The sequence below is a fragment of the Montipora foliosa genome, chromosome 1 (assembly GCF_036669935.1).
Source record: "Montipora foliosa isolate CH-2021 chromosome 1, ASM3666993v2, whole genome shotgun sequence".
NCBI lineage: Eukaryota > Metazoa > Cnidaria > Anthozoa > Scleractinia > Acroporidae > Montipora > Montipora foliosa.
In genome coordinates this window covers 69,526,932-69,539,431 of record NC_090869.1, presented here as the reverse complement: position 1 = coordinate 69,539,431, position 12,500 = coordinate 69,526,932, and the positions used below count along the sequence as shown (strand labels likewise).

Here is a 12,500-nt window from a genome sequence, read left to right as displayed (position 1 = left end):
TACGGGCCTGCAAGATCCGCTCCAACTGACTACCTACACGTGCTTTAAACACAAGCTAGTGATATTTCTCCTTAATATTACGAGAACTTGTGGCGATTACGTGTTTATAACATAAGGGCAAAATTTTCTTGTCACTGTCGAGGCACATAGGAAAACAGTTAAATTAAGCCTGGTTTTCACTAGCGACGCAAGCATAAGCGGCTTATGCTAGTGAAAACGAACGTCGTCACCAGCATCAAAATCAACCACGGTATCCGCTATTTTGTTCAAATGCTCAGACGCAGAGAATCTGGAACGAGTGCTTTAATTGGCCAGACGTAGCAAATTTCCTTGTGCTTATGCTGCGTTTCGTTTTCACACGACGCAAGCGAACGCAAGCATAAGCCCAAGCACAAGGAAAAGTGCTTATGCTTTATGTGAAACACGTTTTCACGCTGAAATAAGCGCTCTTTTGTTTGCGCTTGTGCTTTTAATTCGCTTGTACATGTGTCGCTAGTGAAAGCCAGGCTTCAGGAAAACTGAAATTTGGTTTTATCAACGGAGTTGACAATGTAAATTGTCCACCGTACAGAGATTCAGCTTTTAGAATCTCTGTACGGTGGCCAATTCACATTGTCAACTCCGTTGATAAAACCAAATTTTTGTATACTACTTCCCCACCGACGTAGCACCACAGTTTCTTTAGAAACTACCCCCCTCATTCTTAGGAAAACTGAGTACTGAAAAAAAGCACTTGTTCACTAGCATTTTAGAGCAAAACAAACAAACAAATCAACTATTTCTTTAGGTCCAAAAAAGAAAACAGATGATTGTTATTTAATTCCAGCTGAGAATAAAACTTCGAGTTTCCTTCCTGAACAAAGGAAAAACCGATTAACTCAGTTGGTTGAGCATCGGGCTGCCATGCGGGAGGTCGTGAGTTCGACTCCGGCCGGACCAACACCCAGGGTCTTTAAATAACTCAGGAGAAAGTGCTGCCTTTGTAATTACATCCACAAATGGTTAGACTTTCAAGTCTTCTCGGATAAGGACACTATTTGAGAAAAGTAGGGGATGAAGTTCCCGGTATTGTGGCTGTCCTCTGTAAGTATATGGGTGGGTGGGTATAGCATGTCCACATCAGCTGAATAGTTGCCAAAACTTCAACATTCTCAAACAAATAAATAACAAACAAACAAACGTATCTAGAAAAATAACAAATGGTTTAGTGCCCAAGAAAAGAATTTGTGGAGTAAGTTCTTCCACCATGTTTGAGCCTATTACTGGTATACTCTTTTGTCGTTCTCGTTCTCTTTCTCTCTTCTTTCGTTTCTGTTCTAGTCATAGGTCGTCCAGGAATCGTGCAACCTTATCAGATTCAAAATTAAAAATCTCCTTAAGATATGCAAAAAATTGCAAGGCAGAGCAAAAAGCACTGAGTTCTAAACAAATTAAAAATGAACACTCAGCTTTAAGTTTATATCCCTCCGATGCATGAGTTGAATAATTGAGTAGCCACCAGTGTGGACCACTAAGCTATTATGACGATATGTCACTGGATTCAAACCGGCGAAAAATGGAGATGAAAAATACTTTGTAAACCGTTTTCCACCTGAACACGAAAGGGGTCGGCTGTTAAGAGCATTTATTAGTTCACGTAGAATGGCCGCATGGATCTTTTTAGTATGAAAAAACGCCGTTTTTATAACACCAGCTACGCTCAAGCAAATTCCCTTGAAAATAAAACTGTTTGTGTTTTTTACTGCAGGCTCCTTATTGACGCACAACAAGAAGTCAAAAGAGAGATGGACGTTAGTCCCATGAAAAGCGCAAACATATTTTCTTTATTATTCTTTTGGTGGATGAATGATACCCTTAAAGTCGGAAACACACGACCCTTACAACACGAAGACTTGTTTCCAATTCAAGCTGAATTTAAAACCGAGACGCTGGTTAAAACACTCGAGGTGGAATGGAATAGAGAATGTGATAACTGTGTTCGAAATAATGAGCGGAAGCCACGGCTTTGGAAAGCAATGTTTAGGATGTTTTCCTATAAGGATTATATTCGTCTTTGTGTACTGAAGTTCACTCACTCGGTGACCAACATTTTATTACCAGTACTGGTGTTTTATTTCCTCTTGGGTCTCTCTGAGGATTCTACCATAGATCACTATTCTATTTTGAAGTACGTAGTTTGCATCTGTGTGGTTACGACGGTAAAGGGTATTTCTCAGCATCATTCCTTTTTTTGGTCTGGAATGTGTGGAATGCAGATGTCTTCCGCAGTTATTGGGCTGGTTTACAAGAAGGTATGATAATAAAGTTGTCTTTTTGTTTTAAATACTTGGGTCATCTCGACCTTCCTTCTCGTCATTACATGCTTTCAAACAAAGTCGCCTAAACTGAGCCGCCATCTTGTTTGAACAAACCAAGAAGATTTAACGTCTGCTGGGGGAAATCACCAAAATCAGGGGCACCCAACGTCAATTTTCCGAAAATATCTGTTCGGAAGACGATTTGAGATCTTGAATTTTCGGAACATTTGATGTGAAATTTTTTGCTTGCCTGCCTGTCATAAGATTTTTGAACATCTAAAAAATGGTATAATTGCCCATTTTTAACGGATTTTTGCCCAAAAAAGGTCACCTAGAATTTTCTGGAGCCTTTTTTCTGGCTGAATTTTTCGAAAAGGTAAGTTTTGATCCCTATAATTTTCGGATCACCAGACTTTCAGCTAAGAAATCCGAACAGATGAAACATTTTTAGGGGATAATATAAAAATATGCCTATATCTACCGTTTAAATACTAAAATGTGTTTAACAATGCTACGTCTTAGTGGTTTTCAACTATATTCTCGTTGGGTGCCCCTGCGAAATGAATTTCTTCATTTCGCGCAAACCCTTTAGATAATTAGGATTGTACCCTTTAAAACCACACAGCTTTGTAGTGGAGTGAACCATTGTTGGTCAATCAACTCTCAGGGAAATAACCGAGGAGAAAGTGCTGCCCTTCTTAGTTTATCTCCACGTGGTTAGACTTTCTTGAGATCCTGTGTTCAAGTAGGAATAGCTATAGGGGACTCTCATGTATGTAATCATTTTTCTAGAGGTCCACATCACCATTGTGCTGCCGTTAAATTGACCTTTTCGACCAAATTATGTATGCATGTTTAGGGATGATAAATCTTAGGTGTTTTGTTTAGAAGCCTTAAGAAGACAGCATCGGTCGTTTTGTTAAACCTAACATTTTCAACTGAATCACCCATTATTTCCTCTTCCTTTTTTGAACAGATTCTGACAATGAATCGACGAACGTTAAATGACGTCATCACTGGCCAGACCATTAACATGGTTTCAAACGACGCAAATCATCTGAAAAACGCCGGCTGGAGTATGCTTTTCTTGGTTTTTTCACCATTTGAGATCTTGACGTCTGGAGTATTGTTGTGGTACCTGGTTGGTTGGCAAGCCCTCATAGGAGCTGGTTTCTACCTTGTGGTGATCATGTACATTTCTTTAATGTCCAGGATAGCGGGTCATTTCCATGAGAAAGCAGTTTCGATAACAGACAAACGACTAGAAATTATGAATGAAATCATCGCTGGTATCCGTGCGGTTAAAATGAATGCTTGGGAATGGAATTTTAACGACATAATAACTGGCATTAGGAAGTAAGTACACTGTATACTTGATTTACCTTAAATGTTTTTACGGGCAAAGCTATGCTTTGATACTTGGCCACTGTAAGAGTGTGTATCACTGAAAAACCGAAATTAAATATATTATATGTTTGCAATAACTGAGATGCTGTTATGCAGCGAGCACCGACCGGTCGCAGTACAATAATCACTACAGTTCCACGAAATGAAGTCCAATATTTTTTCCTTTCAGGAACGAGGTTAGCTGCATCAGTTGGAGAGGGGCCATAATCTCAAGTTTCGATGCTCTTTATTTCACAAACACGAATGTGGCAGTTTTCCTTTCTGTGACCTTTTTGCTTTACACCAACGCTTGTGACCATTTGACAGCATTTCAGATTTTCACCTTGGTTTCCACCTTGAACGTTATCAGGTTCTCTGTATCTGTTTCCATGGGGGAGACACTTCATATCCTAGCTGATGCTAGAGTTTCATTGGAAAGAATACAAAACTTTCTGCAATCCGCTTCCACAATGAATTCTCCGGAAAACTACATAGAGAAATCAAAGCGTTGCGAAAACAGTCAACTCTTGCATGACATTTCAAGGCAGGAGTTGGATACTTGTCGTTCGTCACCCTATATTTCCTTGAAAAATGTTAGCTGTAGCTGGAATGAGAAAGAAGGAGCAAAAACTCTGCAGAACATCTCTATGAACATATACAATAAACAACTCATTGCCATCACCGGTCCTGTTGGTTGCGGGAAATCGTCTCTTCTTCAAGTCATACTGAATGAGCTACCACACCAAAGCGGTGAGATTGAATGCTCTGGAAGCATTGCTTATTATCCTCAACTTCCTTGGGTCTTTTCTGGGACAGTTCGGGAAAATATTACATTTGGAAAATCTTTTGACGCCGTCAGATATCAAAAGATAGTGAACGCTTGCAGTCTCCAGAAAGACTTGCAACAGCTTCCAAATGGAGATTTGACAAACATTGGGCAGCGAGGAGTAAGTCTTAGTGGCGGTCAGAGAGCTCGTACATGCTTGGCCCGCACATTGTATACAAATGCCGACATCATTCTACTTGATGATTTATTTAGTGCAGTGGATGCTAGAGTTGCGAACCATCTTTTTAAAGAATGCATTCAAGGTCTTCTCTCTGAGAAATGTCGTATTTTGGTGACTCATCATCACCAATTTCTGAAAAGTGTGGATAGCATTTTGGTTCTGAAAGAAGGCAGACTTGTTGAACAAGGAAAGTATGAAGAACTTCAAAGCAAAGAAATCTTATCGAAGCCAGCTGAAGTTGTGGGGAAAGAGACCACGAACAGAGGTTCATTTAAACACTGCGTGCGCCATGCTAGCTTACGAAGAACTGGCACCAGTACATCTTTGGTGAGCCAAGGTGCGATTGCGGATCTCAAAGAAGATGACGAGGAGAGAATGGTCGGATCAGTGACATGGACTCTTTACTGGCAATACTTTCGTTCTGCATACCCCACCGTCATATTGCTTGGCCTATTTATGCTTGTATTGTTTGTTCAAGGTAAGTGATTGTACTGTAGCATGAGCACTGTGATATCGTCACCAGTCATGCAGCTACGCCATTCCTTAGTGGTGTACCCCTTCTTAAGAAATATCCTGGATCCGACCCTGTATCACATTTTTCTGAAAATGCATTTCCGGAGAACTAGCTCCGATTCGACGACTGGCCTTTCCTTCACTGATTTCAACTTCATCTCTTAGGACGTTTACCCATTGACTCTCGGGGGTTCCCCATTGACTATTACATTGTCTGTTGTTAGTCAGAGTAAAATACTAAGTCTGGCCGGTTCAGGGCGGTTTGGGTGTCAAAGGGTTAAATTAACGAACACTAGGTAAAGGCTCATCTCCAATTGTTGGGCACTCAGCTAATATGGCATTTTCCTTCCTACTTTATAGTTGTCCTCATTTCGCCGCACTGGTGGTTGTCGAAAATAGCTGAAATGTCATTTAGCCAGCAACGCTCAACCGTCACGCTAGGAATCTACGGATCCTTGGTAGTTGGAGCCCTTTTTCTCTCAGCAGTTGTATCTTTCTTGTTTTATTACACTTTGCTGCATGCATCGGAAAATCTTCACAACAAGATGGTGACAGCAGTCATGCAAGCTCCAGTTCTTTTCTTCGACACCAATCCTGTTGGTCGGATCCTAAATCGTTTTTCCAAGGATATTGGCTGCATGGACGACACTATACCACCGCAGTTCCTCCTTGCTGTGCAGCTATGTCTCTTCACTATTGGTGCTACACTGCTCTCTGCAGTGACCAACTATTGGCTTTTAATTGGCATCATTCCTTTAATAGTACTGTTCGTCTACTTTGGAAGTTATTACCTAAAGACGTCCAGAGAGTTGAGGAGGATGGAAGCTATTAAATGTAGTCCTGTGTACTCCCATATTGCGGACACTGTATCCGGCCTGGAGGTGATCAGATCTTCTAGAATGGAAAAGGACTTTCTACAAGAACTCTTTAAGTAGGTTACGAATTTGCGTTATTTAACAAACAGCGTCAGTGTCCCAAGTAACTCAATAATGATCTCTTATCGTCCCAACGCACTTCGGATCAGTTCATGGAAGCAACGTCAATGTAGTCGGGAATGAGTGTAAAATTCTGTAGAGGAATTTTTAGAAAAACTGAGAATTATATAGGGAAACCGTAGACCGACTGTTGGGGGAGTGAATTTCACTTGTTATTTTAGAAGGCAGAGGAGGGAAATATATTTCTGGGTAGAGAAAAAGGTGCACGATTCAGGAAAGGCCATTTCTCACGTCCCCTGCTTTCTCCCTCTCTCTCTCTCTCTCTCCCTCTCTCTCCCTTGTTTCTTATTATTCTCAATGCAAACTCTACTCTTTCAACCAGGTACCAGGATCAGAATACCTCAGTGAATATAATGGTGCTAGGCTGTTCGAAATGGCTAAGTGTTCGATTGGAGATGCTTTGTAGCTTACTCGTGACATTAGTGGCAGCAGGAGCAGTCCTTATCACGCAGATACCAGGTGACAGAACGCTTAATCACTTTCGCTAATCAACACTGATGATAAACAATCTTCGTAAGTAATTGGCCGTGTTGGAAGATCAATGCACTTGGTTCGGTGCTGAATGGGCACCTTAGAAAACCGGCGCGCAAGAGTTACAAATGCAAATGGCTGGGATCTCGGTCTTCTGTATTAATGAAGATAAACGCAGGGCAAGATTTAAAACTCTTTGGTAATCTTACAGATTGTGAGACGCCAAAAAATTGGATACGTAAAGAACGCAAGGGGAAGGAAACGCGCATCAAATGGTACAGTAGTTTGGCCTTTTATGAGTGAATGCTATAGGAAAAACGACAACGAAAGAAGCTACCTATCCGACAGTAAAAGAAGTTATATACTATTTTCTTATCTGTACATTATTTTGGATTTCGCAGCTATTGCAGGTCTGTCTCTTACCTACGCAATGGAAACTTTAGATGCAGCTCAGTTCGGAGTCCAACTGACGTCAGAGATCGAGAACCTTATGACGTCGGTAGAGCGGGTTGTGACGTACTCTCAACTAACTCCAGAAGATGGATATATTTCAAGGGATGATATTCCGACCTTATCGTGGCCTAGTAAAGGTGATTTGCTCCTTCAAAACCTGTCCCTGACATATGTGGATGGAGGTCGCCGGGTTCTCAAAGACATCACGCTTGAAATCAAACAAAAAGAAAAAATAGGTGTGGCTGGTAGAACAGGATCTGGAAAGTCATCCATCGTGTCAGCTATTTTCAGAATGCCTGAGCCAGATGGAGAGGTGAGAACTACGTTCTGTCCGTAGGGAAAAGGAAATAAATATACTGGATAAAATAGCTTGATTAAATTTGATTGCAACCTAAACGAAAGTCATCCCCGGAGTTAAGTGTTTCTAAGAACTACAATTACGCAAACTATTATATCAAGTTCCATAATTCATTTCTTCTTCCAAATGATGTTCAATTTGGCATGAAAAGGTGAACACCTTATTCCATTTTATTTCTGATCTATACCACTTCCATGTTTCTCAGTCATGACTTTAGAAACTTTTAATATTGCTTTGACCTGAGTTTATCATGAATCCTAGTGAGATCTGAGAATTTCAGGGTTAATTCCATTTTTATTGTTCTTTTATTGAAGGTAACAGTGGATGGGATCAATCTGAAGAGATTAGATCTGCAGTCCGCGAGGCAGACGTTCTCAGTGATAACTCAAGATCCCGTTCTGTTCGCTGGCACCCTCCGAAGTAATCTAGACCCCTTCAACAAGAACACTGATCATGAATTGTGGACCGCTCTTGAGGAAGCACAGATGAAACAATGGGTTTGTCAATTACCAGGACAACTGCAACACGAACTCATTGAGTCTGGGAACAACATAAGTGTTGGTGAAAGACAGTTACTGTGTCTTGCACGAGTTCTTTTAGAGAAGAGGAAAATTGTTATTCTTGATGAAGCAACTGCTAACGTAGATTTTAAGACAGATCGATTGATTCAAGAAGTCATTCGTACAAAATTCAAGGACACTACCGTGATAAGCATTGCTCATAGACTGGATACAATTGTCGACTGTGACAGAGTCATGGTGTTGGATGAGGGGCGTGTCATCGAGTTTGATAGACCTTCTTCACTTCTTAAAAGAAGAGGAAGCCATTTTGCCGAACTTGCAAGAAGCTCCAATAATAGCTTTAGTTAGCTTTCAGAAATGAACATTCTTTGAAGGGTTGTTTGAGTCATTGCAACAAGTCACGTGTCCTCTTTAACAATACTACTCCTTATAATTTCAGAAAAAAAAAACCCAGTCTTACATAAGCGTAGTTATCGCTCCATTCAAGAGAGCATGCAAGTTTCGGCATGAAGAATTTTGTTTTCAGTACAATGAATTCGTGCCTACGAGACTTGAGTTTTTAAAATTTTGTAATTAGGATTCCAACATGTTGTAACATTTTGACTGTAGTGAATCACTTGATCAAAATATTGTTTAGTTATCTTAGTTTTCGCAGTCGTTCTCCACTAGCATTTTAATTTTCGGCACAAACATCATGTAATCATAATAAACATCATTGTCATCATGAGCATCACTTAGATATACTTTAATACTCGTCGAGACTCGTTAATAATAGATCGCCACTCCCTAGTATCGGAAATTCCCCACTACCAGAGGCCTTTTTGTTTCTACTTGGTGTCCACGGTCTTATATAATGCTGTTCAAACGTATTCCCCTCAGAGCTCTCAAGTCTCACGCATTGAGGGCGAGTCTCTCGCATTTTGATGCAATTTCACGCTCTCACGCCGACACGACCATTTCTCACGCATGAGCAGTTTTCTCAAAGGTAACTCTACCTTTTATGCTTTCAGAAGTGCTCATGAATTCCGATTTCATTAGTTCCTTGGCACTGAACTTTGGCCAATGTTCAATCTGTTCGTGTGCGACCAATTTTCTTGTTTCTTCAGGACTTTCATCTGTTAATATATGAATTATAGGCCGATACGTTAGCTCAGGCTGACCATAATAACATGGGCTCTCCTAGCAAGCATCATAAAAGAAACAAAATGGCGGACTCGACGGTGCATTTCCAGCGATCTGAAAAGTGCAAATTTCAAAAAAAAAAGGGGGAGCATGCACCCCGGCGGACCTCCCTAGAATTGTTTGGCGCCTCCAGCACAAGAAACACAAGGCACTTGCGCCTTTGGCTCAATCTCCAGCAAGCATCTCACGCTTTGGAAACTTTAAGACTTGAGATCTCTGTCTCCTAATGTTTATACGGTCACACTTGAGACCGCAACGTCCCCCGTCAGTTAAGGACGGTACCTACTAATTCAAAGGTATTTTTGGGCGGTTTTATGAAAATGCTGGAAAAGCAGATCTCAACAAATGTTATTAAAATCCAAACAGAAAATTGGGAGTAACCACGCATTTTTCAAAGATAATTAATCAACAATATTAGCAAAAAGCTTTAAAATACAAAGCAATGTATGGCGTTCCTTTCCAAATTAAAGCTTAATTATCGGCTGAAAAATGCATGGTTACCCCAATTTTCTTTTTGAATACCAAGAGCATTTGCTTTCTCCGCATAAATTTAAACCGCGCAAAAATATCCTTGCATTAGTAAATCCGAGTATCTGGAGATGCGCAGAACGTTTGCGCAATAACAATTGTAGGCACCGTCCTTAAAGACCTTACGAATTGGTTGTCAAGTACATGCATTGTTTAAGTAAAAGCGGCGGACCGTTGGGTAAGCGTAGCAAGGTAAGTCTTGACCCCGAGTTTTATCTCCAACTCAGTAGATACACAAACGAAGAGGCACTCCGGCTTGCAGAGAATGAGGACTTTTTATCCCGCAAATTATGAATCATTTTGCCTCGAGAAAGAGAAAGACTAGGGCGAGCACAAGAACGAGGCAACGAAGCTTGCCATTCGTATTTTGCCAAGCTTGTCTCAGTCAGTTGTCTTCGTCAGTCTTTTGCCTTCTGCGGGTTATTGTTGGCAATTTTGCATTTTGGCCTTCATTATGGCCATGATCACTAGTGTCACAGGAACGTCTGGAAAGAGAAAAGAAATTTACAAGTATGACGCACCATGGACGATTTATGGAATGAACTGGAGCGTTCGCCCGGACAAACGCTTTCGACTTGCACTCGGTAGCTTTGTGGAAGAATACAACAATAAGGTTTGATCTAGCAAAGACTCATTTGTCATTTTATTATTTGAGACTTTTCTTATAGACACCTTTGGCTTCTTTAGGTCCAGATTATTTATCTTGATGAAGATACAGCTGAGTTCGTTGTACGGGCAACTTTTGATCATCCTTATCCGACGACAAAGATAATCTGGATACCAGACAATGTAAGCGTGTTAGAGTTATATAATTGCTTGATGTCGTTGTTTCAGTAGAACTCTGACTTATTTAATCTTTATGCGTAGGTTTTATGCGTTTACCATCCGCTTGTGATTGCTGTTAATTCTTTTTTTACCTGAATTGTTTAATCGAAATGGCATGTACACACGATAGACTAGTGGGAAAGCAACAGTACATTAAGCATTGAGTTGGATATACACAATGTAGGCTTTTGCAGTTTTAACTTTCATGCCTTTTGTAACAAAAAAATCACGAGCTCTGTCTGATCAGCTCCGAAAGAGTTATTTATTTGTCCATGATATTCTCTTGATTGTACATGTATCTGGCTTCAGGTGTGAGAAGTTTGACTTTTAAAATGAAATTACATGTACATGTAGTAAATACTTTTTTAAAAAATTACTGTTGTATGCAGCAAAGTTATGTGTAGCTATTGAAGGCCTAAGCTTCAATAACTGCCCAATTCTCTCTCGGAATCCAGCGGTGATATCGCCTTTCCAAACAAGCATGCTTGATTGCTTTGTACTAGGGCACTTGTGTTTACTGAAAATGTAAAATTATGACTTTCGGGATGATTACTTCTCAACAGAAAGGTGTATATCCAGATTTGGTGGCAACTTCTGGTGACTACTTGCGGGTCTGGAGAGTCAGTGACTCAGATGTGCGGCTGGAATGTCTTCTTAACAATGTAAGGCCACAATTTTATTCATAATTATTTTTTATATAATTTTATCATCTTTCCATGCCAATTGAATCAATAACTACCTTGGTATTCATCTTAACCCTTTGAGCCATAAACCAGCATTCACTGAGGAGTAAAATCGTCTGAACGTAGACAGAGTAAAAATTTAATGTACCGTATATAGAGGTCACTCTTATGAGGGAATTGGTAAATAGGAGACATACACCATGGACCTAGAGGTTGTTAACCCATTCATCCATGAATCAGCCCCCATTGACGATTAAAATCATTTGGCGTTAGAGTAATTCAATAAGTTTCTCTCTTTAAGGCGCTGTTACACTGTGAAATGTTTTGTGTGACTTGTCTCGCAATGTTTTGGTGACATTGTGGCGGCACAAGTTGCACAAAACATTTCACAGTGTGACATACCCTGCAACGGCCAAAATCATTGCGAGACATGTTGCACGAAACATTCACAGTGTAACAGTGCCATTAGTCTTATACAGTCATATCAGGGTTAAAAGGGTGGTCATGGATTGTTACATGTACTAACTCTTTCACCCTTCAAACAGTCCCATTGATGGGTAATTTCTGGCATAAAACAGAGTAAAATCAATAGGTATATTTTAATTGGTGTAACTCTCATGACGGGAATGGGTGGAATTTCAAAATTTTATCCAAAGGTTATGATGATTTCCACCCATTAACACCTCGTCCATACAAAAGACCTTTCATTTTAAAAGATGCCAACCATGATTATTTTGTTTACACAGAATAAAAATTCAGATTTCTGTGCTCCTCTTACTTCATTTGACTGGAATGAGGTTGATCCAAATCTGCTAGGAACATCAAGCATTGATACAACATGCACCATCTGGGGATTAGAGGTACAATGTGAACACACAACAAACACCATGCTCTACTGTTATTCTGTGATAGTAATAGCAATTATTATTATTGTTATTATTACAGGGTGTATGTGACTTTCTTACAACTGCATTAGGAGTTTGCCTTGTATAGTAATCACATGATTTAGAGTGCACTTTGGAATAAATAAGCATGAGTAATTTTTTTCAAAGAGGACCAAAATTGCATGAGTCCATAGGGCAAGTGCAGTTGTAGTCTTTGAAAAGAAATCATGTGATTACGTATTAATAATATACATGAAAAATTTAAGATGGTTAAGCAGAAGAAGCAACGCACACGTACAATGTATCACGCAATGAGGGAAATATTGCGCCGTAAATTGTGCCATGCAGGGCATGTTGCTTGGATTTGAAACAAATATTTGATTGGTTCTGACAAAAG

General features: G+C 40.0%; 2 protein-coding genes across 7 annotated transcripts in view; both read left to right on the top strand.

Moving 5' to 3' along the window:
* The window catches only part of LOC138007000 (ATP-binding cassette sub-family C member 4-like), a 13,518-nt gene extending 4,790 nt beyond the window's left edge, over window positions 1-8,728 (top strand). For 4 of the 6 annotated variants that reach the window (XM_068853676.1, XM_068853685.1, XM_068853670.1 and 1 more), the window contains 7 exons: window positions 1,748-2,291; window positions 3,274-3,653; window positions 3,874-5,168; window positions 5,564-6,134; window positions 6,521-6,657; window positions 7,071-7,435; window positions 7,795-8,728. In XM_068853676.1, the coding sequence (XP_068709777.1) occupies window positions 1,785-2,291; window positions 3,274-3,653; window positions 3,874-5,168; window positions 5,564-6,134; window positions 6,521-6,657; window positions 7,071-7,435; window positions 7,795-8,349 (3,810 nt within the window). In that variant the 5' untranslated portion in view covers window positions 1,748-1,784 and the 3' untranslated portion in view covers window positions 8,350-8,728. Of the gene's footprint in view, window positions 1-765; window positions 1,084-1,747; window positions 2,292-3,273; window positions 3,654-3,873; window positions 5,169-5,563; window positions 6,135-6,520; window positions 6,658-7,070; window positions 7,436-7,794 lie in introns of those variants that run through there. The other 2 variants (XM_068853694.1, XM_068853700.1) reach the window with 2 other exon arrangements.
* A 1,336-nt stretch (window positions 8,729-10,064) lies between these two features.
* On the top strand, window positions 10,065-12,196 carry LOC138007084 (DDB1- and CUL4-associated factor 7-like). Its single transcript, XM_068853806.1, has 4 exons — window positions 10,065-10,324; window positions 10,399-10,500; window positions 11,100-11,198; window positions 11,966-12,196. The coding sequence occupies exons 1-4, from the start codon at window positions 10,166-10,168 to the stop codon at window positions 12,173-12,175; spliced, it is 570 nt and encodes a 189-aa protein (XP_068709907.1). The 5' UTR covers window positions 10,065-10,165; the 3' UTR covers window positions 12,176-12,196.
* Window positions 12,197-12,500: the final 304 nt, after the last annotated feature.